Source organism: Silurus aristotelis, assembly GCF_946808225.1.
Source record: "Silurus aristotelis genome assembly, chromosome: 18".
Classification (NCBI taxonomy): Eukaryota; Metazoa; Chordata; class Actinopteri; order Siluriformes; family Siluridae; genus Silurus; species Silurus aristotelis.
The window spans coordinates 7,289,070-7,316,562 of NC_139591.1; the positions used below are offsets into that span (position 1 = coordinate 7,289,070).

At 35.2% G+C, this 27,493-nt stretch overlaps 1 protein-coding gene and 2 long non-coding RNA genes across 3 annotated transcripts in view; 2 read left to right on the plus strand and 1 right to left on the minus strand.

The window, feature by feature from the left end:
* Window positions 1–3,563: 3,563 nt before the first annotated feature.
* The window catches only part of esama (endothelial cell adhesion molecule a), a 31,369-nt gene continuing 7,439 nt past the window's right edge, over window positions 3,564–27,493 (plus strand). The window contains exon 1 of the mRNA XM_083567643.1: window positions 3,564–4,073. Coding sequence (XP_083423769.1) covers window positions 4,004–4,073 — 70 coding nt within the window. The 5' untranslated portion in view covers window positions 3,564–4,003. The remainder of the gene's footprint in view (window positions 4,074–27,493) is intronic.
* On the minus strand, window positions 3,796–5,805 carry LOC310740702. The gene is made up of 2 exons (XR_014537707.1): window positions 5,343–5,805; window positions 3,796–4,093 (listed from the first exon to the last, which is right to left on the minus strand). It is a non-coding gene; the product is annotated as an uncharacterized lncRNA (long non-coding RNA).
* LOC310740703 lies at window positions 22,136–25,909 on the plus strand. The gene is made up of 2 exons (XR_014537708.1): window positions 22,136–25,201; window positions 25,366–25,909. It is a non-coding gene; the product is annotated as an uncharacterized lncRNA (long non-coding RNA).

Consider the following 27,493-nt stretch of genomic DNA (forward strand, 5'->3'; position numbering starts at 1 on the left):
AGTTCATTGGCTTTGCAAAAGCTCAAACTATGATGTTGTAACAAGTCAGTTTTTTGGCCTTTCCTGTATTACTGCAGATTGTTTAAGTCATGTTTTAATGTATGAGATAATGTTTGAGCTTAAAATGAATTAAAAGTGTAATTAGTGCTATCCATACGATTTATAAAAGAAATCATTGCAATATCCTTTGAAAAGAAAATACAACACTGAAGATGTAACACGTGTGTCTATGGCCAAAATGCTGTTTAAAATAATAATACAAATATAATTCCATCTTTCTAACATCTTTACAAACCTTGAATGAAATTGGGTCTTAAAGCAGTACAATAAGATCAAGAGCACCAGCAGATGTGGCATCCATGTCACATGATAATATGCTCAGAATGACTGCTTAATTACATTAGATTGTAATTTACAATGTTATAATTGATGTATACTATCTGGAAAAAATTATTGTGATGTCTGACTTCTCCAACCTGTTATATGTTATGGATATCATTGGATGCGGTAGCAATCAAATTTCTCTTCACGTCAACTAGGAGACCTGTTCCAGAATGCCAATGCCCCTGTGCACAAAGTCAGATCTATGAAGATATGGTTTACATGGCATGGAGTGGAAGATATTAAGTGGCCTGCAATAGAGCTCTGACCTCAACCTTACTGAACACCTTGAACAAATCCTCACAAGCACAATACAAAATATAGTGGAGCATCTTCCCAGAATAGTGGAGGTTATTATAACAGCAATTGTGGACTAAATGTGAAATTGGATATTCAAAAAAAAACATATGGATCTTATAGTCAGGTGTCCACAAACATCTTTCTATATAGTGTATAAACTATATGAACACAAAATGGGGTGTGAATTCTTTTTAACATGATAATACTATCTTCTGAAAGAAATCCTAAACGGTTCCTTAGTTTTTCCACTGGTAGAATAGTGAAAGATTTGATATAGAACTTGCTAAAATGGTTGAACCTTTTGACTTGAAAGAAGTCTTCATACACACATTAGTTCTTCTTGGAAGTGCCCACTGTAAAATTGTTCCTAGGTGTGAATGTGTGTGTGTATGTCCTTTAAGATAAAATAAAGGTAAAATACAACTGAAACAGTATGATAGTTTTCACTGATAGTGTATGCATTCACAAATATTTTGCTTATTTCTGTAAAGGTGAGGTTTATATGTCTTCCTGTGCCCAACATTCAAACACAGATATACACACCCTTATCTGATGTATTTCTTGAGCAGTGACCTTTGCTCCTGCATTATATCCTGCCTTATTAATGGGATCTTAATGACTGGATACCATTTGGATTGTAACTAAATATTTTACATATGTTTAAAGTACTAAGGAAAGTATGACAATCAGTAAAGTGATATGTGTGTAAATTGCTAGAAGTTGGTGACAATGTTTCCTGCAGTATGAAAGCATGTAAAGGTCTTTAGGATCCAACATTTTTCAAAAATACAGTATAAACTTTATCTGCAGGCAGGTTACACATACTGATTGCTCCCCGTTTACTCTAATTCCAGTCTGTCGGCTTGAGCTGTTACAGGTGGTGAGTATCTTCATTTTTATTTTATTTTGAGTAGCAAAGCAACAGTAAATCTCTTTTTAACAGCAAACTAGACCCCATTCTCCTCTAATAACTAAGCATCACGTTGCATCAGCCTGAGCCCTGTTTCTATGGCAACGAGCCAGTCTGGTGGAAAAGTGTAAGTAGTTCACCTAAAGCCAGGTCTGCATAGACCATTTATGTTCATTATTCTGTCTGTCTGCTCAAATAAAGAAGTGAGATTAAAGGTTGCAGATCACATTCATTTGCATACATTTATTTGCTAGAAAAAAAGTTGCTTACTAAGCACTACAATAGACACATTGGAAAAGACATTAGTATGTGGACCTTCAATTCCATAAGCAGAAGCTGACTTAACTATTGCCCTTATTGCTCGATCTCCACAAGCACACTCCAAAATCTAGTGGAACATTTTATCAGAAAAGTGCCAGTTATTATAACAGCAAATGGGAATAAATGTGGCCTGGGATGTTCAAAAAGTATATACAAATTGTACAGTCAGGTTTTCACAAACTATTGTCTATATAGTATAAATACTATATGAATATTAAATGGGGTGTACATTCTCTTTCTATTATGTTTATATTGCCTTCTAATGAAACCATTAAAGGTTTTATATAGAACTACACTACAATAGTTGAACAAGCTGAAATTGTACTTATTTGTGAATAAGTGTGTGTGTGTGTGTGTGTGTGTGTGTGTGTGTGTGTGTGTGTGTGTGCGTGTTATTATTATTATTATTATTATTATTATTACTAGTAGTAGTAGTAGTAGTAGTAATTGTAGTAGTAGTTGTAGTAGTAGTAGTAGGAGTATCTTCAGTCATTATAATGACATAATTTATTATTATTACTATTATTATTATTATTATTAGTAGTAGTAGTAGTATTATTATTATTAGTAGTAGTAGTAGCAGTAGTAGTATCTTCAATCGTAATTATATGTTCAACATTTACAGGAAACGCTGTCTCAGGAAAGCTTACATCACTTACAAAGACTTCTCTCACCCTCCCCATAGACTGTTTGTCCTCCTGTACTCTGGGAGGTGCTACAGGAGCCTCCAGACCTAAACAAGCAGCTGACAGCTGTTTCCATACTGAACCTTGCACCCAAGTAGCACCACCTACCCTCTACCCCTTACTACCACCCATCTGTACATTATTATCACTGGTGGGAAATCATGGTCAGCAAGGCCTTTTCTGCTGGCCTAAACTATATTAGAATCCCAGACTTTCAATTTAATATTTTTTTCCCCTTGAATATATATTTCATTATTCTCAGAAGTCTATTCTCTTCATTTCATATCATTATCTCTGGTGGGCTGCTACTAGAAACAGCACACCCAAGTAAAATTTTAGGTTAGAGTTTCTATTGAATCAGATTTCAGATGTCACATTATGCGTTGTGTTATGTTTTATCTGGTTTCTGTAAGCCATTCACAGTTAGCACCTGTAGCACATCAAGTACATGTTGCTCGAAGCTGTTGCTTTAACAATCAGATAACATCCTTAGATTGAATGGTCAGAGACCGCACTAGTCAGAGTTTGCAAACCACATCTTTAGCAAACTGCACAAACTCAAATATATTCGTATGGATTTAACTGCTGCTTTTTTTTTTCTTCATTTTACAGCGGCTAAGAGAGGAAAAAAATTTGATTTGATCGCAATTATCGCAGAAAACCTGGACATCATAAGGAAAGATCATCCAAAACAGTTGTTTAACTTTTTCATTAACCTTTTATACCTTGCGGTTCCTTCATGTGGTATTTGCACAAACAACGCACAATTTATCCCCCAATCATAATGATAACAGATTATAAAAACACTATTATTATTATTATTATTATTATCATTTTTATTATTATTATTATTATTATTATTATTATTATTATTATTATTATTATTATTATTATTATTATTATTATTATTATTATCTGAAAACGGAGCTACCTGTAGCAGAGGCGGACTTTGATGTCGTCAGCTACCCGGGGGCGTGGCCTCACTAGGCAGGTGCAGCGTTTCTCTCGTCCACAGAGCGCAGGAACATTTACTCTCACTGTAACTGCACTTATCAACTCCTTTTTATCGTCTTCTGGCTTGCAAGGATAAAGAAAAAAAAACACACACATTACACCATTAGAACAGAGCTGCAGTCTATTTGTTTCCGAGTGCGTGGATAACAGTTGGGGGCCCGCTGTCGACTTTTTCACTGAGGATTCAAACATTTATATATACCTGTATCTATTTTACTGCCGCTCCCCGCACTGAGCAGCGGACCTGTTCAACAGCGCGGAGTCCCACAGGAAGAGAGCCACTTGTCGCCGAAAGCAAATTATTTGTAGATAACAAGGTTGGAGGACTCCAAGAAACGAGGACATTAAAACAGAAGGAGAATAGGGACAGAAGGACTTTTGCTGCGGAGAAATGGAGAGCCGAACTTGGGAGAAACTTGACCCTCTGCTGTCCTTTCTAACGCTGCTGTGCCTTTGCCCAGGTAGGTGTTACCCTGAATTTCTTACAAAAAACAACAAATAAATAAAATCAATATCAAGCTTTTTGTGTGAACACACATTTATACACTCATATGGAGTAGGCAGGACACTAATTCACTATGATTAACATAATAACTATCTTGTTTAATACGCTTGAGTATGGGGTATTAACTATAATGAGACGACGCCAACTTCTTATTTCCCCCCACACTCCCAGACTCAGGCTACTGAACCAGTCCTTATCACTGTATTGTGTTTACCCTAAAAACATTAGTACATTTAGTATATATATTTTTTACTTAAGGTCCATATAATATAATTTGAAAGCTTAACTCTAAAAGAAGAATTAAAAATTTTTAAAGGCACACTAGTTATATAGATTTTTTCCAGTATAACATCAATATTAAATAAAAATAGCATCGATGTGATAAACAGGATCATTATTAGACAGAGACCAACAGATTTTTGGAATCTGATATAAAATAATAAAAAAAAAGACTTTTTTTTACAATAATAAAATTGGATTTCAATTCTAAGTATATGTAAGTGATTTCTGTGAAAAAGTGTCTCAAAAGAATAAGAAATGCAGTTGCTTCATGTGTGTTTGTTTTGTGCTTGAGTTGAATAAAACGAATAAATAAAATGTTGGATGTATACTGATATGTTTGTGTGTGTGTGTGTGTGTGTGTGTGTGTGTGTGTGTGTGTGTGTGTGTGTGTGTGTGTGTGTCAGAAAAGCAAGTGTTATTTTGTCATGGTTATTATTAAATGTATAAAAGATAAGGGCAGCTCCTCATCTCACAAGGCTAAATTTAGTCTATTACATAAATCTATAACATGTCTTCAGCTATTTGTATATTTTTATATAAATTTTTCTCTACACCTGCTAAATCGTTCAATCCAGGATGTTTATTTGCACCCATATTCGAACATTTTTGCCATGCATGAGAAAAAATGCCGCTGCATTGCTCCGTCATGTTGAAAATTAAAACTATGTGGACACCCTTATGAGTCTCTGTTACCAAAACAGCTCTGTGCACAGAATCACAATGCCGTATCACTCTGGTTTCATGAACACGGTGGGAAAGTATAACTCAAGGACTCGTTTGCTTAGCCTATGTAAATAAATACAGAGTGCGAAGTTCAGAAAGCATTAAAAACAAAAAATTATTGGGTTGAATGAGACATTTGTTATTACTGATTATTAAATTATACTTATTTATTCAAACAGAATTTGTTTTCCTTTTTAATTATTGAACAAAGAATCCTGACCTTGGCAGATGTTGGCTTTGTTATCTGCACAAAAATGCACAAACACTAACTTAGTAACTTGCAGGTGTGTCCTCTCATAAACTGTTCTGTTTTCTGGAGCGGAAACATGGATAATAGTATCGTGAAAGAGAGGAAGGAAGCCCATCGTCACTGTGATGACTGTTGGGATGCAGGAAATTGGACAAATAATGGGTGTCTATTTTGAACTGAAATATGAAGTTATTGTTTCTGAGCAATAGGCAGAGATGGTAAATGCTGGATTCTATTCGCTTTCCTTCCTAGAATTTGCCTTAGTTTACTTTTAATAGCTGGTGAAAATTAGACATAAGATTATGGAAATGTTGCATGACCCGAGAATGACATAAAATTATAGGCTGCAGATTGATTTGGCAGTAATTTTGATATTGTTTAAATGTATAGTTTACTAGCTGCAGTGTGTAATATCGCTGGGGCAGGCTGACAACAATAACCACATACTGTAGCTGAAAGCGAATTTTAACTCACATTTGACAAAATCACATTTGACTTTCTACAGGTGACTATAGTGAATTGTTAAAGTCTATAATTTAGCATAGAGTCTAGTGGCTTGTTTTTATTTTATTTTATTTTATTTTTTAAATTTAATTTAATTTTATTATATAATTGACCAGGTTTGCAGCAACATTTTCAACCCAATTACACCTTCAAACAACATAAAATGTCCAGTTTGGGAATTCAAAAATGGGGACGTGCAGTATTTCTGAAAAACAGACAGTATTTACTCCATAACCCACCCCCTTTTCCCTCCTTCAATCTCTGTGATTATACTGTATGTTACAATTTATATTTGTACATCATAGACTTTGAAACAAAAATTACACTGCATGCCTGATGCCATTTTGTGGAAATGATTCATTAATTTTTTACATTTATTTAATATTTCTTTTTTAATGTCATAGTCGTACCCTTTTTTCTTCACTTTTTGATGATGGCTTTTATGGTGTTCTATGGTTCATCTGAGGTTTTGGACATTCTTTTGTATTCCTCTCTTTTGATCAATACTTCTCTACAATTAGATCTACAAAGCTGTCAGAAACTCTGATCTTTATTTGTGGTTAATCAGAATCACATCAGTGCTTAAAGATATATTGTAATTATTTTGGGACACGAGTTTGAATGTGATTTCCTGAGCAGTAATGCCCAATAATGGTAAACAGTTAGAGTACAGAATAAATAGTAGTACTTTTTTTACAGAAAATGTAATGTAAATGTTTTATATATATATATATATATATATATATATATATATATATATATATATATATATATATATATAGTTGGTTGCTATATCACATTTAATATTTTAATATAATAAAGAATTATTCTTTTTATTTTAAAAATGTTGTTTTTTTAGGATGCCAGATGCAGGAACCTTTTTTTTTAAACTGCAGACCTTGAAGTTCATTTCATGTATGGAACATCTTATTGGCTCACTCTTCCTTTGTCACTCATTTCGAAAAATACCAAAATGCTTGCTATGGGAGCGTCTAGGCTGCACTCCCTTGTACCAGCCTCTCCTTATCTATAATTACTTATTTCTTAACTTAATATGAACTGGCTCTTGCCCAGGACTCTTCTGCCCGGAACCCATGCCATGAGTGAAGACAGCTGGTCAGTGGACCAATGCAGTTTCACAAATATAGACTCCAATAATACTGCTTCTTCATAAAACCAGAAAAAATTGTTCTTGTGAGCCAGGTGGCTTGGGTATTTTTAAGTATATATTAGAAAGCATTTTAACAGTTCTTGTAATCCTTCCCATTGATAGTTTTGACATGGCATAACATGGTTTTGAGTAGAAGCCCTTTCTGATCTATTGGTAACTTCAGCTGAGTAAATGAAGTATTTGTTTTGCTGTAAATACTGCTCTGTAGAGAAAATACATCTGAAACATTTGTCACACTTCTCAAGACATTACTGTATAAGTGAAAAATCTGGGGCTAAAACTAATGACAGGATGTTCCATGTATGGATGTATCTGTGAAGTTTCTCTTTTCCTCTCCTTCTGTGCTTTGTGTCCCTAGAGGAACATGCTCGGCATGGGACAGGGGTCATGAGAAAACTAGTGGGCTACTTTCTCAAAACTCTTCCTGGTCTGTGTACTCACACACACACACACACACACATATATACACACATATACACACACACACACACACACACACACACACACACACACACACACACACACACACACAATTAATCTTATTTGTCTTGCTGATTATGCGGAAGAAGTGTGAGAGATATAATGAGTTTGTACTGTATCTCACTGTTGCTGCTGACAGATTCATTATCACCACTAAAGTTGCTGTGCAGATGTTTAACCAAGTACATGGCATTAAACCCTCTTACTGACATAGCAAATATATGTGCTAAAGATAAAGGAGTATTATAAGCAAGGGGTATTACTTGCATCTGGTCTTGGGGTGTATTTCTGTAGGGTCCTTAGCGCACTGGATCGTTTATCAGTGCATCAAATACACTAGTTCAGGCTCTGGTGACTACACAAGCTCACTACACACTGATGACTACATTTCCAGAGTCATCAGTGTCATCAGAGTGATTCCAGTCAGAAGTCTCTAGTTTTGTGGTACACTGGCCTTTATACTGTCTGAACTTAAAAACATACACTTAAATCTGCATTAGTCCAAATTACCTTACTAGTACAAGGAATTTCATGTCTGTGTAGATAAAATGGTCCCATAGTTGCCACACTTGCTTTCTTGGATGAAACTCTCTAATTCCCTGTCACTTTAATATAATTATTGTTTGAAATCAGGACATGATCAGCAGCCAGATACTTTTTTGTAAGCAAAAAAAAACAAAAAAAAAACTTACTCCTCCTAATTATTGGTGCTTAGAGCATAAAACTCTACACAGTAAAAGAAATGTAAGGACACTTTTAAATGTCCTCATAATTCATTTGAAGCAGAATCTTGTGTTTTTCAGGTTCTAACTTTTCTTAAAAGCAGGCCTCAATTTAAATGCGCATGGGACATCAATTTGTGTAAGCATGTAAACTACGGTATTTTTCGGACTATAAGGCGCTACTTTTTTCACCACGTTTTGAACCAACGGCTTAAACAACGAAGCGGCTAATTTATGGATTTTTATGGAGTTTTTCCCGGTTTCACAAACTTCAAGCCAAAAAACTGAGAGACATAACATTAGACCAATGAAATTTCCGAACGGAAACGAAAAAACGCACCTCACCTGTGTTCTGAGCTGCACGGCATCAGGAAAAAAATCTTTTTTTTTTAAACACACGACAATGCCAAAAGAAAAACTCCCGAGAGAAATAGTTGTGAAAGGAAGGAGGAAGACATTGAACAATGACTTTCTTGGTCGGCTACTGTTTAGATACAAGCCGTTGTAACACGTTGAGTCTGGGTGAAGTGAGAGCTCGCTAACAGAAATCATATAAGCACAGACAGGTTTCCAAAACTTGTGCTTTTTTATTTTTCTTGGCAACAGTGTTACGGGTTAGTCAAAGAAACTTAGAAATGAGCATCAGAAAATAATAAGGACATAATCCTCGGCCCTGCACACATATGCAGTAATACCGGAAAAATGCGGCGGCAGGCTATTCCCGAAATGTTGCTCTGCTCTTAAGGGAGCCACAACATATTTCACCCGTTACATCGTGTAACAGACACTGTCTTTCGTTAAAGCCTGTGTAAAGTTCATTAGTTTTAGTATAGACAGGGTATAGACAGGTGCGGCTTATTTTTGTTCAAAATAAAAATATTTGTCAAATTCAGGGCTTATATATGGGTGGGCTTAATAGTCTGGAAATTACGGTAGTAAAAAAAGCAAATCTTTTGCAACTCCACCTACTTAACAACTCGTAATCAAATTTTTTTTATAATTTATAGCAATAAATAAATATTGGACAAAGATTTAAAACCTTGTTTTTGTGAACTTTAAATTGCCGTTGGGTTTTAGGCGAAACATTGAGATTACGGGATAGCAAGATCTTTGCAATGTTTACAATAAATGCGATAGATTTAACTTAGTTTATCCTCAAATACACTATACACACTGCAAATGTTTCAGTAAGCCAGCTGATCAATGAGCAGAATGAATACATTGTGCACCCTGTGTCTATTACATGTTTTGTTTAATTTCCAATTAATTGCACTATTTTAACACACTCTGTTGTTACACTATTAATACTGCCACCGTTTGCTTTGCGGATAGTGGTTATGTATGTAGAGTTGTATGGAGTGTTTTTATAGTCAGTCATGTGAAAAAAGACATTGTGTTACTCAGATAGAAGCCTGCAGTGCCACTAAAGGCAATGTTCATTAATGTCAGCATTCCACTATTTCACTAATCATGAGGTACTCTGGGTAAAGTGGCCAGTCCACAGGGTCACAGTGTCACTAGCTTGATGGAGAGAGATTCAGTTCACCTGTCAGTTTCTGTGTTAAAGCATCATGGAGTAGAATGTTAAAGATACATAGTTGGCTCCAGTCTAGAAAACTAAACACACACACCATCTCCAAGAGGTTTATACATAATTATACACAGAAACCATTACTGACTTGAGCATTCTGAACCTGGGCCTCTGTTCTGGTCTCTATAACAGTCATTTCACTCCCATTTTCTTCACACATTGTGATTACTGGATCTCCGCTCTAACGCTTCTACATTATGCCCTGGTGTTTATAAGACCTGCGCCTCAGTTTCAGAGAGTTGATGAGAGATTATTGTTCGTTCGAATGCTGTTATATGTCTTGGAGATGTGCACTGGGATGATGTCATGCTTGCATGGGGCAGATTCACAGTCCCAGGTGAAATACACAGAAATCAATGCTCTCATTTTTTATTGTTGTAATGTTGTCTTGACCCCCTGACAAGTTTTCAGCGAATTAAGGATGATTACTTATTTTGCATGACAGGGGTAAATGATAATTCAATCAAGACACTTGGGAGGCCAAATTGTTCTCAAAAAAAAAAAAAAACTAATTCATTTAATGGACGAATGTAATTTCCACTGTCATTGCCAAAACACACAAAATCCTTTCTGTCACTGTCTAAGTGGACAATGCCCTAAAAAAGAAAAATGGTGCTAAAATGCATTGATCTTTAAAGTGTGCCTCTGGCACTGAGCTGTGCTTTTACACCCTTCTCCTTTTTGTGGAAATGGATTAAATGTTTCAAACATTGCTATTTTTTTTTTTTTAACAGATTTCTTTTGAAAATGATGCTTTTTTTGTGTATGTTTAGCTTGTCTATTTGTGAAGTATGTGCTCAACAAATATACATTTGGTGTAGATTTGTCTTTTACATAGGCTTTTTTTCTAGAACATAGAAAAGATATAAAAATCTTCCAAATCTTCCAAAAATTGTCCAAGATTTTGTCTTATGTGAAGATTAAAAAAAGCCCACAATATTTTAAAAGACGGTTTTGATGCTTTACATTTGATGTTGATGATGTGTTATTGTATTGCTGTAGCCCCCCTGCCTCACAGTATACCTTGTTGTGTGCTCTGAGATGTGTTTCTGCTCACCATAGTGGTATAGAGTGGTTATTTAAGTTATTGTAACTGTGACTAGTGTGTATGAAAATCCAAACAGATCAGTGGTTTCTGAGATGCTTAAAACCAGTCTATTCTACCAGTCAGACATTACCGTGTTAAATTGTCTTAAGCCTGTCAGTATTTTGTCGGTGTGCAGCATGTAATTGTATATTGTGTGTGACTTGTGGCAAGATGACGTTATTTCTACCTAGTGTTTGACACTAAATAACTTATCAGTCCTCTTACTCTAAATCTCATTGATATTTTGAATGCATGGCATTTAGTTCACTAGTGACTAATCATTACTGTTATTGATTTTCTCACTTTCGCTTTTCAGCCATTAAGGCAATGTTTCTTTGCTTTATCTGAAATGGGTTCTCTATTTCTCAGATTTTAAGTTATATTCTGTATCTATCTTATGTGAATGTGTTTATTTGAATAAACAAATACTTGAACTTCTGCACTACTCACTTCCCGTGTCAGGTACATGTCCTTACTGTGGTGAGAACTGTTTATTGGTAATTATGATATTTATGTACTTATTACACACAAAGTAAATCTCCTGTAGATGTGGTCCAAAGTGGAATGCATGATTGCGCATTCAGCAAGTGCGTATGAGTTGAATTTGTGTGACACCAGATGCTAGGTTTGTGCCTAAAGCAGATTCTTGCCCTCTTCATTCCATTTTTTCCCAGCAGTTCAACATGAGCATATCCTTCACATAACACACCACTGCTTTAAGCTCATTTGGGAGCTATTGCTGGCACCACATAGCAATTCCAGGTTGAATTCTCTCCCTAACACACATAATTCTCACTTTTATGGTGTCTTTGATTCCATTCATCATTCCCATATCGTTCTTCCCACTGTGCATTCTTATCAGTGTCATTTCCCATCTCTGTATGTGTCTTTTCCACATTTTATCATAATGGGAATACCAATAAGTATCCTCCTCCTGCAACCCTCCCTCCCTTTTTGACATTTGCAGAGACACTCATAAAAACAATAATCCTCCAGTCCCCAGATGTAGAACTTCATTCAGACCCGCATTAAAGCCATAAAATTGGTTAGTATTCCCTGGCTGTCAGTACCTGTCTCTAGCTGTTCATTTCCGCACTGTGATCTGGAATAATCTGCAGGAAGCGGCAGCAGGGAGCTCATTTTCTCCTGTCTTATTTTAAAAATAGCCTCGGCTGTCAGGATCAGGCCTCTCTCTCTGTCTCTCTCCTGACACTATCGTTAATGTGGGCCTTAATTACTGTGTTATACATAATTGAGCACTTGATGAAAAATCTGTGAAATGTTCGTTTGAACAGTTTCACCCTTAACCGGCTCTAGCTGAGAAATCTGTCGGCGAAGGTGAGGGAAGGCATGTTAATGAGTCTCTCCAAATCAGCTCTGCAGCTGAAATCACTCCCAGTGGAATGTTAGCTGTTTTAATCCTGTATTGGACTGAGGTGCATTCTTGTCATTTGAAATTTGTATTTGACATATATATCGACTCACTATCCACAGGGCCATCTGTACACTTTATTCATTCAGTTATCTAATCAGCTCATCATGTGGCAGCAGCACAGTGTGTAAGATCCTGTAGAGACAGAGAAAGAGGTTCAGTTAAAGTCTAGACATCAGAATAGGGAGAAACCCTACTGCATTGACAGAGGTGTGAAATACAAAAAATATTTTACTCAAACCTGGAAAAGAACGTGATGGGGCCTTCTGTGACTGGTTATTTGTGTTACCGTAGTCTTTCTTTCAGCTCAATCAAGTCACGTCTGACTTATCAACAAGGTGTACCTGTATTTCACTGAAGGTTTAAGTGCTGTCAGCTGAAAGCAGGAACATTATTGGAAAAATACTAGGTGATGCTTTTCCAATCTTCAACTGTCCAGTTCTAGTATTTCCACTAATATAACCACTGATATTTCATGCTGTCATGCTATGGAGAGGTGTACATATCTGACATTTGTAAAACACTTTGTCATTAAAATCTGCCATAAAAATGTGGAGATATATGTCACAGATTTTTTGTGCCTCCTTTATGAGAGACTTGTGCGTACTTATTTATTTGCGTTCTACTTGAGCTTTCTGCAGAGATTTGTCAACTTAATCATGCTGGTGAGGATTTTTTCTGGGATTATGAGGGCATGGCAAAGTATCAGTAAATTAGCTTTTGCCTTTAATATAAGGAGGACAAAGAAGCATGTTTCAAGTGGGGGTCTATCATAAAGAGTGTGTGCATCGGTGTCTCCATGGTCTGGTTGGTTGGGTGATTTTACAGACTTATTCTCCCTTCCCCCTGCTTTTTCTATCTCCTTTAGTCACTGGAGTGTTTTAGGGTGGGTGTCTTGGGGGGGCTTAATCTCAGTTCTTCACATTCATGTTGGATTTATTGACGCAAACACACAGCTTCAGTGTACAGAGCTGCCTATTACTGGCTATTTCTTGTGCACTGGAAATAGATGAAATAGAACTATCCAGCATGTGCAATATGAAAATAAAAATTTTTGATGATTTTTTATATTCTACAGTTTTGCTATATACATTACCTGTTTTACTGCAGTTTTAGAAATTATGCAAAAATACAACAGTGAAATAAATATTGGGATGACAGAGTAAGGAACTAGTTTTCCCTAGTTCTTTCAGTACAGCATCCAGGTTGGTTTACACATCTGTCTTTTCAAATCTGCGAGATCTGAGAAGGTAGGAGAAAAGGTGTTAAATTTGGAGACAGGTCACCAGGAGTAGGATAAGGTAACGAGACTGTAGTGATCACTTCACATTTAGATGCTGCAGTGTTTTTTCTCTGGACAACAGGGCTGCACGCTTGTGCAGTTTGTGTTTTGCACTCTGGAAAAGGCACTCACGCTTCAAAAGAAAAGGAATCGCTTTCAAATGCATTGGGCTCAGACAATTTATTTAAGTTATAACCTATTAAGTTATTAAATTGTACAACACTTTTCTGTATACAAAATAGAAATAACAAATAGCACCAATTAATCAAGTTTTTCTTAATATAATAATTAATTTCCATCGTTTCTATTCAGACTTCAGTTTTGTTTTCTTTTGGTTTTCACATTTCAGTTTTCAGCTAATACATGCCTCCATTTTGCCATCAATGATATTCAGTTCTGAGGATATGAGTGTTTTTTATTTTCTTTTTTCAAAGATGTTTGTGAGAATTTGAGATGAAGGATAAGGTTGCTGAAAGACCCCTCTCTACACAAACACACCTTATCATGTCCATAATTTTCCTTGCTGATCAAAGGCTGGATCTGTGTGGTCACACGGTGTTTATCATGTGGATGTGTTTTGCAAGACAAACAGTAGCAGTGCAGATGACTGTCTTTAGGCGTTAGTTTGGGATTTGCACGAAATGAGATTTGTACAAAATAATGATGACTTTGAAATCACTATAAATCGAGGTTGTGGCAACAGTTTTGTTATATTTTTTTCTAGTTTTGGTTTTATATATATATATATATATATATATATATATATATATATATATATATATATATATATATATATATATATATATATATATATACACAGTACAGATTTTCTTTATTTTCATGACTATGAAAATTGTAGATTCACACTGAAGGCATCAAAACTATGAATTAACACGTGGAATTATATACATAAAAAAAAAGTGTAAAACAACTGAAAATATGTCATATTGTAGGTTCTTCAAAGTAGCCACCTTTTGCTTAGATTACTGCTGTGCAGACTCTTGCCATTCTCTTGATGCCTACTTTGAAGAACCTACAATATGACATATTTTCAGTTCACTTTTTTGTTATGTATATAATTCCACATGTGTTAATTCATAGTTTTGATGCCTTCAGTGTGACTCAGTGTGAATTTTCATAGTCATGAAATTAAAGAAAACTCTTTGAATGAGCAGGTGTATCCAAACTTTTGGTCTGTACTGTATATATATATTATATATAAACTTTTGGTCTGTACTGTATATATGTGTGTATATATATATATATATATATATATATATATATATATATATATATATATATATATATATATATATATATATATACAGTATTATATATATATAAAACCAAACTTCAGCCCTGAAGTTAAAGGAAAAAACGTTAATTAGTAGAATGACAGCTGAAGGTGCATGAGAAATGCATGAGTTACAGAATCAGTTCTGGCTGGAGATAATGGAAACAAAACATGATAGCAAATGTTTGCTGAAATTGAGGATGAGAATTTGGTTCGATTCCCGGTCAGGGAACCATCCCCAGCCACTCTTAGTGCCGGTCCCAAGCCCGGATAAATTGGGGAGGGTTGCGTTAGGAAGGGCATCCAGCGTAAAACATGTGCCAAATCAAACGTGCGGAGGATCCGCTGTGGCGACCCCTAACGGGAGAAGCCGAAAAGAAACTTAATTTGGAGAATGTGAAAGGAGTGATTCTCCTGTAATTCCTTTTTTCCCCCATAATCCATAAATAAACCAAAATGATACAGATGTTTAAACCCTTCCCTCAATCTTGGTTTACAATACTACTTTAAACCCCAATTAAAAGCAGGTCATTTTGTCAAATTTCTGTCAATTTTAATTATTGGATTTTGTTTCCTGAATCTCAGTCTAACGTTCATGCAGGGTGTAGCGTGTCATTCGGGGGAAATCAATATCCTTTAACTCATGAGCTGTTTAGAATATAACTTTGTCTAATGTCACCTGATATTTCTGACATTGTTCTCCAAAAGTTATATACACTGCAGTTCTTTGTGTCTATAACACAGTTAAAAATCAACATTGGCAGGCTTATAACAGCATATATAAAGTATATTAGATTTATTTGCATGATTATCATATGGATGTGAAGATTATGATGCATTATACATTTGGAAGCACTGCCATTGGGATTGTTTCTGTTATAATTTTCTCACTTGTTTTTTTTTTTTTTTTTTTTGCATTTACAAGCAAAGCTATTTCAATATGATTAATGTGCGTTATCATGTATTACACATCAACACAGGAGAGATTGTAGTGTTCAGAGTATTCCTGCAGAATTGCTTTGATTTTGCAAGACAAGTAAATCATTTGAAAAATTGCATTATGGTTTGCTAAGCATTTTAATAGTATAATAATACGGGGAATCCATTAAAAAGAACCTGAAGGTGTGTCAGATGAGTGAAGGGAGGATATTGCTTCAAAATAAGTTAAATGTAATTAATTAAACTACCTCGTGTTGTATTTTGTTGTATTAATTTTCATTCTTATGCCTTTTTCAGTGAATCTGGCCTTTTTGCCTGTAACTGCTGTAATAAATGCTAGCTCATTTTAAATATTTTGTGTGCCTGTATGTGTGTGAGGGAGAGATGACTGTATGAAAACATACAGATAAGTGCTGAGGTTAAAAGAAATAAAATAAGAGGCACAGGTGTAATTGCACTTGCTGACAGGCCATGAGAGTTGTTTTTTTGTGTACTAAGTTACATTGGTTTAGCAGCGATATCCTTTATGTTTTCTTTTGAATTCAAAGTGGCAAAAAAAGAATAAAAATCTCTTGCATGCTTAAAGACTGCAGAGGATCTCTGGGTTTGTGTATCTCCAGGAAATTTGTGGTTTTCCTCTCTTTTCCTCTTTACTTCCTCTTTCAGCTGCCTGCCACTCCCTGATAAGCCTTGGTGTGGCCAACAATTCCACTGCTCCCAGATCACCTCGATAATGCTGCAAAGTAAATAAATACATTTTAGCCCATTTTTTTTTAGGGGCCTGGTAATTTGAAAGTGTGCAGGCGAAGGGCTGAGATAGAGGAAGTGTCCATAATTTGACAAATTGGTTTCGAAATTATCTGAAGAGAGAGAGAGAGAGAGAGAGAGAGAGAGAGAGAGAGAGAGGAATCTCTACTACTAAACAGGAAACCTACACAATTTTCCCATAGTTACTAGTATAATAACTTTGCATTCCAAAAGAACGAAAATAAATATTTAGTCAGTATTCGATTAGGATGTTGTCTCATTATAGAGGGAAATGTGACTCTCTTAGCCTGGCCCCCACCCATCTTTCCTGTTATTGGATCCTGAGTAGGCAGAGCAGTAAAGAGGCGCTTTGTTGGGTCCAGCAAACCTGGACTATTGTCTGCTGCCACATGGGATTCAGTGTTCAAGTCATGTTAGTTGACTGATGCATTTTTGTTAGTGATACTTAAACAATGCCCCGGACTAAATAGAAAATTTTAATTACAAAATTGTGTTTGGTTATAATACTGTATGTCCCTTCTTTGCTAGAATATAACCTATGTCTACAAAAACTTTAAGAATAATGCTTAACATATTGCAAAACACATTTATGTACACAATTTTTTATCAAACTTTTTAAACAATATTTATTTATTAATTAACTTTATTACCCATTCTTTGTTATCTACTGCAGAATCAATAAAAATAAGCGACCTAGAACTTATATGGTACAGTGAGGTTTTGCATATGATAATGTCGTTTTTGAATGTTGAATGTTGTTTTTAAGTCACTTCCTTTGGCCTGAAGTCACTTCCTTTGGCTCTTTTGAGAGGAGGATGTGGATCCTGTCTCACACACTGAGGTTAGTGGTCATAGATAAGGCACAAAATAACAGTGGTATGGATCCCAGGGTCAGTGACTTGTATCTCCATAGCCTCACACATGTTACCATGAGCAGGGGGAGTTTAAACTCCAATAACAGAGAAACAGAGAACACTTGAATGTTTAAACAGTAGATCAATATGTAAATGTTTTGGATTGGGCCTGTACATAAACATGGTCTAAAATCTGATCAATGTATTTAACAATTTATTTTCCTGTTAGCATGAGAACATTTAAACTCAGTGAATAATTTTTGTTTGTTGTAATATTATTCAGGTGGTCAAGGTTAAAAATTAGTCTTGAGTAGTGCAGAAATTCTAGTAACAAGAATTAAATTACATCAAAATTATGGAAAGGGGATTACATATAATTTTATTCATTATTATTTCATCATTATAGCATCAAAAGAAGAAAATGTATAATGTATAATACATACATGTATAATATATAATACAATACAGAAATTGTTAATGCAGACCAAACGTTTAATTTATATTTATGCATATATACAGTACAGACCAAAAGTTTGGACACACCTTCTCATTCAAAGAGTTTTCTTTATTTTCATGACTATGAAAATTGTAGATTCACACTGAAGGCATCAAAACTATGAATTAACACATGTAGAATTATATATGGAATTATATACATAACAAAAAAGTGTGAAACAACTGAAAAATGTCATATTCTAGGTTCTTTAAAGTAGCCACCTTTTGCTTTGATTACTGCTTTGCACACTCTTGGCATTCTCTTGATGAGCTTCAAGAGGTAGTCACCTGAAATGGTCTTCCAACAGTCTTGAAGGAGTTCCCCGAGAGATGCTTGGCACTTGTTGGCCCTTTTGCCTTTACTCTGTGGTCCAGCTCACCCCTAAACCATCTTGATTGGGTTCAGGTCCGGTGACTGTGAAGGCCAGGTCATCTGGCGCAGCACCCAATCACTCTCCTTCTTGGTCAAATAGCCTTTGATGCCTTCAGTGTGACTCTACAATTTTCATAGTCATGAAAATAAAGAAAACTCTTTGAATGAGGAGGTGTGTCCAAACTTTTGGTCTGTACTGTATGTATGTCATAGAAGTACTGTGGCAAAGGCAGTAGTGAGCAGTATTTAGAGAATATATTATGTACAGTAAGCTGTGTTTTAGTGTGCGTGTTTGTAATCCGCCTGAATCATGATGTTGGCAGTAACACACAGGTTTACTAGTAGTGGGTTGTGTTTTTAAGACTCTGGTGAAGGGGCTTTAGATGGTTTAAGGAATTGTAGATTGGATTAAAGACTGTGGAATAGAAGGGGTTTAAATTTGGGCTGCAGAAATGAGTTTGATTATAGAGAATGTGTAATGTATAAGAAGAACGGGAGGTATTTAAGTGTGACTAAAGTCTGCAGTTGTTGGATTATAGGATAGACAGGATTGGGGCTGTAGGCATTTAAATGAGAGGTTGTGGTTGTGAAGAGTGTGTCATTGGTGACCCAGTGACTGAGTCTGGCATCAGTGACTGGGCCAGTGACATTCTGATTTTTGAAAAGGCATAGGCTAAAATGTCTACACCTTGTTTTTCACATATAGACGATTGATATAAGTCTGTATTGCGTTAGTTGGTTTGTAAGAAGTAGGCCATACCCAAAATACACCCTTAGTTTGACCAAAACCTGTTGCAGGTGTCATATTGACAAGAGCAGACAAACTTACAGACAAACTTGAGTGTTTTAGAGGCCATGGCAAAATGGCTTTTAATGACAGTGAATTTGTTTTTGGCATGTCATTATAAACACATTGTTTTTGCTGATGGAAATTGTGTTTCTCATTTTAAACATTTTTTTTTTTGCTGACCAGTGAGTTATTTGCTGATATGAAAAAAAAGAAAACTCTTCATGCACACTATGGTTATAACAACACTAATCAGTCTTGGTTAACTAAGTAGCCTCAGTTGTTTGCCTTCACTTTGTCTGAGAAGGGAAAGACAATACAAGGTGGGGTGCTTAGCTGTGATGTCATATCACATTGTGTATGGGTGAATGCCCCAAAAATAGTTATTGTGTAATATTGTAGCTATTAGTTGGTTTGGAAATGCTGCGAAGTAAATGAACATTTCTTGTCACTTAGTCATATGAACAAATTGAAGTATTTTTTGACAAGTGGAAATAGAGAAACCTGTCCTTCCCTGTCCTTTCTCACATGCTTTTGGTCATCTCTCCTTATGCTATGTGTACACATAGTTGACCATTATGAAATTTGATAAGATCAGGGTGTGTGTATGTTTTAGACTTACAATTCTTTTCCTTTGTATGCCTTAAATTACTCATACAATCTCACTAAACATTACCTCATACATGCTCACTAGAACAGGAAATAGAATGCTTCCAGCACAATCTGTTAACTCTCCAAGAAAAAAATATTATGGAAGTCAGACCAAAATAACCTGAAATTCACAGTTTCGTCACAGCAGCTCCTGAGAGTTTGACTTCTCCAGTCTTTGTGTTTGCTGAGCCACTGATGTTGCAGTAGAAGTCCTTCCTCCTAGTATCATTAGTGCATTTCTGTTACTCTGGGTTTTACCTATATTTGCTCACAAGTTTCGTTTCTTGTATGTGATTTGGATTCTTTTATTTTGTAAGATCTGTAGTTGGATCAACTTACCTGCCCCAGTGTACATTTAAACCCGATGCACCCCAAGCTGTTTTATAGATACCGTACTATGTTCTTTACAATATTTCTTTTAACTAAGGGAAATTGACATGCCTACTCTTCAGGTGAGTTTCCTGCATATTTAAAGTCAGAAGTATATTATGTGTATGTGCCTTTTTGAGGGAAAACACACACTCTTCACTCTCCTACCATCAGGAAAGAGGTTCTGAAACATTCAGGCATCACATCCAGACTGTGCAACAATTTTTTCACTCAAGCCATCAGGCTCCTCTACACACAGAACAGAACTGTACCAAACTCACACACACACTTATTCAACTGTGTGTTACTGACTGTTACAACCTGAACTCAACACACACTCAGTATTAATTTTTAATCATACACATCCATGTCTTTATCACCACCCATATCATATTATAATCATATTATAATGTTTGCATGCTGTTTTGCACACCTCTTGATTGCTGCTCTTGCTGATTTTGCACAACATTTGTTTATGTTTACAAATACATTCTTGTTTATAGTTCTCTTTTGCACATTGTACTGTATAACATTATACAGTAGGTTTAATGGTCAGCGCCATAATGTGTTTTGTGTATATGTCCCACACTGTCCTGTATTGCCTGGTCTTTCATCTTTCACTGTTTCACTGGGCTGCAAACATTGCATTTTATGTGGCTAGGATAACTTACAAGTCCTTAGTTCTTTTTTCTGTTATGTAGCTCTATGTTGTTTTATGTTGCACCAGGGTTCTGGAGAAACGTTGTCTCATTTCACTTTGTACTGCGTCAGCTTTATATGGTTGAAATGACAATAAAAGCTTCTTGACTTGACTTCACCTTGCTTCAATGCACACAGAGAAGAAAGTAAACACATTTTGTTTAAGCTGTTAATGGACATGTGTGACATGTTGAATGACTGAATAACTTACCTCATTGCCAGACTGTATATTCTGCCTCCTTGTATTACAGCAAGAGAAATAACACTTCGAAGAATGCATTTGTTTGAATGTCTAAATCAATTACACTTTCTGTAAGGAAACATATATTTAGCAATAAGGGAATGAGTCTCCAGTGTCACTAACCTGTACCTTCAGGATTTTTTAATGATACAAAGCATAGCATTAATTTGTGTGTTCACAGTTTCTGAGTAACATGACAATCCTCAAATGTTTATAGCTTTTATAGTATAAGTCTTAAGGATTCTGCAACAATAAGCATAACTATAATTGAATACAATGAAAAGGTTTTTCTGTAATGAAGAAGGAAATCGACAAATTGCCATGGAAGAAGAGGAATAAAACTGTTTATGGTGTGCTTTTGGGGCAACATCACTCCACCCTGGGATTGATTATTTTCACATAACAACCCAGCCTATGTGGTAGTGCAGTGAAATCTTTTTCCACACAGGAATCAATCAAGATAGTTGGCAAAACAGAATGAAAATAGAAAGTTGTTTTGGGAAATTTTAGGAAATGGTTACATTCAGTGTAGTCTATACAAACCTAAGCCTGGCAACAACAACATACAGTGAGCACCTAAACAAAGAGTTCTATAAGTCCATTTTGACCTTGTTTTATATATCAGCAGTTCCAAGTAGTTTATATATGCTATATTTGAGCCATGTTTTAGTCATAAAATATAAAGTGGCAATAAAAATAAATTCTTATCCTGCTCTGTACTGTTTAAGTTTATTGACAAAATTGAATTCATATAAGTAACTATGAGCTCACACTTTGTTGTAGGAAACCCAGAGTGGAGTTTACATGACTGCAATGTTTAGAGCATATTCTGCTGCAAATATAACACAGTTTGCATCAAAGTTTGTCATCTCATAAGGGTATAAGTAGCAACTATCCTTTAGCAATAAAGTACAAGATTCATAACTATAACAATGTTAACATTTTAGCACTTTTAGATGTTTTATTAAAAAGCTGTCAAGGTTTATTTTGCACTACTGCTTTTGGTTTTTATTCAGTTTGAACATTTTATTAATTCTTATTGTATAACACAAATAATCAGGACAGCATTTGGTCTAATAAACAAGAAGATTATTACTAGTTCTAATTAAAGAGTGATCATTGTAGGAAAGTGTTTTTGGGTGCAGAACTACACTGATATTCAACCCCAGCAGCTCTCATGTCTCACTTATTAAACTTGCTTGCCTTTTTAAGTCTTAGCACCACTATTTACGTTCCAGTTTTAGTTTCTAGTTTGTTGTTGTGTTTACCATTATTACATTTTTATCATTATGTTGTTATTTACATTATATCTTTCATGTTTATGCTACCATTTTCCTTTCCATGACAGAAGCGCATCTCATTATTTCATTATAAAGGTGTGAGATTAATAATAAATGAGAGTTCATGACACATCTTCCAGCTAATGTCACTGTTCAGCTGAATAGTTTCTCATAGTAAAAGATTAGAGCTATGATGTGAATGAATACATTGTGTTTTCTGTTTGCACTGAATGAATACATACAATCACAGATATAGAAGTGATTGTTATTCTAAAATATCTAGATGTTTTGAATACGGCATTACATTAGCATTATGATTTTTTGTCTTTTGAAGCGCCTGGCAGTCATACAGGAGGATCATGGATGGAGAGCTGATCAGTTTTTGATGACTTTTGCAGTTTTACTCTAAATTACTTTTGCATTGTTCAGTTTAGGTCTCTTGAAATTTAAGGTATTAAAATAATCTCAACAAAATACATTTTAATCGCAGATGTAATCAAGACCTGCATTAGTGTTGTCTAAATGGATGTTTAAATAGAGGATTTATATTGTTGTAACTCATCGGCATATTTCTTTCTGTTTTGCTATGTTTAAATCTAGATTGTGTTATTATGCCAGGACTTATAAGGCACTATAATGCCTTATTTCATGTCATCGGGGTTAAGTCAGTAATGTCTGGCTTAAGTTGCCACTTTAGGAATGCAGTCAAGAATAGTGACAGCCAAAAGATTGGTATTCTTCCATAAACAGTACATCATCATTTACTGTTTACCAGAACAAAAAATAATTTTGTGTAGGGATTAATGCATGCTGCTGAATGGAGCTTTGTTTCACTAAACTGTACAGCAAATGGTTAATACATTCATTCAGGGATACAGCAGAAACAATACAATACAAATATATTACAATGCAAATACAACACAAAATGGCTTTAAAATCATAATCTAATCAGTAAAATGCGTGCTACTTTGAACATGTTACAGTAGCTACATCCTTTTCTTCTGTTTGTTTCTGTCGACCTTTGAGCTAATCACAAGTCACATACTAAGCAGCTTCAAAAACAACAACCTCTGATTATATCAAGCCAAGCACAATACCTCACAGTTCCGGTCACCACTAAACCTCTGAAAGTTTTCTTTCCTTCCTTTCACCTTTTACCCTCTCTAGAGCCTACTTCGTATTGTTTTTCAGGCTTGTTCTTAGTGAATTTTAGCATCTGTTTGTTCAGTTGTTTGTTTGAACCAGGCTTCACAGAGGAATTACACTAACTACTAAAGGACGGTTTTACTCACTATCGTCCCTTAATCAATCTGACAGCATGTGGGAAACATGCTGTGAGATTATAAATACAAATCTAATCTATCCTTATCATGTCAGGCCTGTCTTTGCTTTGGCTTTGCTATTTTTTTTATTCATTACACTATACCACTTTGGATTATTTTGGCAAAATAACTTTTATCAACCATGTGAACGTATAGTGGATCCTATATTCTTATTTGAGATCTTTGTTTCTTTAAATAACATTAAAAGCTCAGCATATAAATGCAGGCTTTTTCTTCTGTGCACAATGTGTGGTTTAAGGCTGTGTGCTCAAGATAATCACATTTTGGTGGGTCTCGTAATTCATGGTGTAATCCGGGCAAAACTCATCATCTTAATCCTGGGTGGATTGTGTCATCTGCATCATTCTCCAGTGTTCTACAGACTGAGCTGAAAGCTGTCGTTTTTACACAAGCATGGATGCATGTTCTTACAGTTTATGTCTCAGAGAGTTCCTATCGAAGTCACTTAATTGCATGAGCTGTGTGTAGGAAAATAATTAGTCATGTGGTGTTATGATGATGATGTTACCATTAAAGTTCATTCAAAAATATAAATCTAATATACTCATATATGCATGTACATGCGATAATTTAATTCTGTTTTAATTGACCAGGTTTTAAATCAGTATGGACTAGTTGCAGCACATTAGAAATATTATTTGGTTTAACAGTGAGATAATGGTGTGAAGTATGAAGTGATGTACAGAATAAGAATGAAAGAGGGTAAAGTGAGACTGCAGAAATAAATAATGGGGAGGTAGAAACACAAGGAAAACTATGAAACAGAGAAGGGACAATAGTATTTCACTGCAAGGCAACCATTGTGCAGCCATAGAGGAACTTTCTGAGAAACTCAGGAGGTGAAGGAAATTATTGCTGTAAATGGTCTCAGAAGTGAATCATCTTCACAGTCATACTGGCACCTATAATATAATGAATTATTATTAATATATTATTATTAATAAAGACACATTGAACCTTGTTTGAACCTTGTCTGCACTTTTACTGCACATTATTCCTCTTAAAATGTAGCTGTTTTTATATGTTTAAGACAATGTAATATTTTCAGTCTTTTATTGTTTAATTTGGGGAACATCAACGCTACAGGTAAGTTGGGCTAGTACTAGTGTTGCTAGTGTTTTTGAGAAGTAGTTATAGAAACTTCTGTTATATGATAATATTATTTATCTACGTGGGTGTGTCTATGGCTGTGTGTATGTATGGGTCTTTGTGTGCCGCTTGCTATTTTTGAACCTATATCCCAGGCATTGTTTTTATCTCAAAGTGCAGGTCATTCCTCATAGGAAGCAAGGAGGGGGCAGGAACACAAGGGTTTAAGGATTAATTCCTGCTGCTCCACACTTCCATGTAGATCAGTTTGCCCTTATCAATCCTTTGGCTGTACAGTGTTGTAATACCTCAGGAATTTACCATTTACTTTAGTGATAGTAGGATTGATGAGCCTGTATGGTCAAAGTTCAGAATCCTGTGCATTTAAACCACAGATTGCTAGTGTATGCAAGTCTGTACATTAATCAGTACTTACTTAACCTTGTTCTGGCATTGAAGTCTAGGGCGATCTACAGTGTATCATACATTTTGATTGTTGGAAGCCTGGTAGTAACCCAGAGAAAAGTTTGGGCGGGTGTTAGTGTGACATGCAGTACTGGTGTAATACAAATTCAGATTTCAGTACACATTCAGTACTGCTTTAATTAGCGTCTGACTATTACAAAAATTGATGCTTATTTGATCTCTTGCATGCCACAAACACACACACACACACACACACACACACACACACACACACACACACACACACACACACACACACACACACACAGTTCCTCCTGAATGGTCTTATCCTGCAATTAAACTAGAGCCTCTTAAATATATCTCAGAAGAACTGTCCCACTGTACTGTCTATAATCTCTATGTTTATGTGCGTGGCAAATGGGTCTCTTCTGTTTATCTGATAATAAGATATCTTTGCTTTTTCATTCTTTGAAGAGATCTGCCTAATGACGGTAGGTGAGCCAGTCTGGTCCGAACTTGTCTTTCTACCTTTGTGGTTCATAGAAATGGAAATCTATTTCAAATATATACATATAACAAAACTGCCTCAACTCCTGGGTTACTAATAAGGGATAATAGAGCTGGTGTAATATGATGCCTTGTTGTGGTGAAGTGGCAGAATTCTTTAAGACCAAAAAAAAGAAATTCTGTTATCTGTTATTAGTATTGCAAAAAATCAAACAGTTGATTTAATCCTTGTTTTCTTGTAGTATGTTGCTAGCACAGTTCAATAAGTTTTAGCTCCTACTCTAAAAGTAATCTGTTCATGTCAATAATGTAATTTAGATTCAGTCCACCTGCTGCTGTGAGTTGTCTAGCAACTAAATATCATAAGGTGAATAGGCAGATAGCACTCTCTCTCTCTCTCTCTCTCTCTCTCTCTCTCTGTGTGTTTAAATCTCTCTTTCATTCTCTATTTCATTTCCTTTCCTAGTGGCAGACTATTTTGCAGTCCTTATCTTCTCACGTTTTTGATGTGGCGCAGAGCGAGGGGGGGGGAATCCTCCATTATACAACAGATTACCACAAAATATCCTTTGCTCCACATCAATTACCAGGCTCACATATCTCTCTTTATGTCATCCTCACCGCTGAACACACTCATTTTTCTTCATCGTCATCTTTATCTTTCTCCACCAGCTTTAGAAGCTTCTCCTTCTCCTTTTTTTTTTTTTACTTTGCAATCTGTTCTGTCTTTCTGTGTTTATCTAAGGCTCTTATGTAGTGTTAAATATGCAATGTATCATTCATTTTCTCTCACTCATTTAGGCTTGTCACTGATATTATACAATAATTTTGATGATAGAATTGAATCAGAACAGTGAAATAAATAACTTTTTGTTATAAGCAGAGTTTTGCAGTTTTAGATTTTATATCATTAAATTATTATTATATATTATTGTGAAATGCATTAACTGCACACTGAGACTTTTGTAAAAGATGGATTTTCCTATGCTTTTTTTTTACATTAGGCAAAACAATCATGATTATGAGCAAGACTGAAATTGAAATACCAAAAGTCATTTTGTGGGTCATTAGATGAGCTAATGTGATGCTATAGATGGGAGTAAATTAGATTCTCACTCAGACTGATGTGATGTATCATTAGAGAGCTGTGATAATGGATGATCATTCATAGCTTTAGGATTAGCCAGATGTCTTACACTTGACTTTATATTTTCCAATCATTGTGAACTCAAAAGTTTCTATCATGTTTTGATACTCTACTTTTCTTTTGTACAAATTGGGATTATGACTCTGCTGTATTTGTGGCAGGTGACATATCTACCTGTGAGCTAAACACTGAGTCAACTTTCCATGACTAAGGATAAATCTTGCCTTGTATAATGTATTTGAACTTGCATGATTTATATATATATATATATATATATATATATATATATATATATATATATATATATATATATATATATATATATATATATATATACATACAGTACAGACCAAAAGTTTGGACACACCTTCTCATTCAAAGAGTTTTCTTTATTTTCATGACTATGCAAATTGTAGATTCACACTGAAGGCATTAAAACTATGAATTAACACATGTGGAATTATATATGGAATTATATACATAACAAAAAAGTGTGAAACAACTGAAAAATGTCATATTGTAGGTTCTTTAAAGTAGCCACCTTTTGCTTTGATTACTGCTTTGCACACTCTTGGCATTCTCTTGATGAG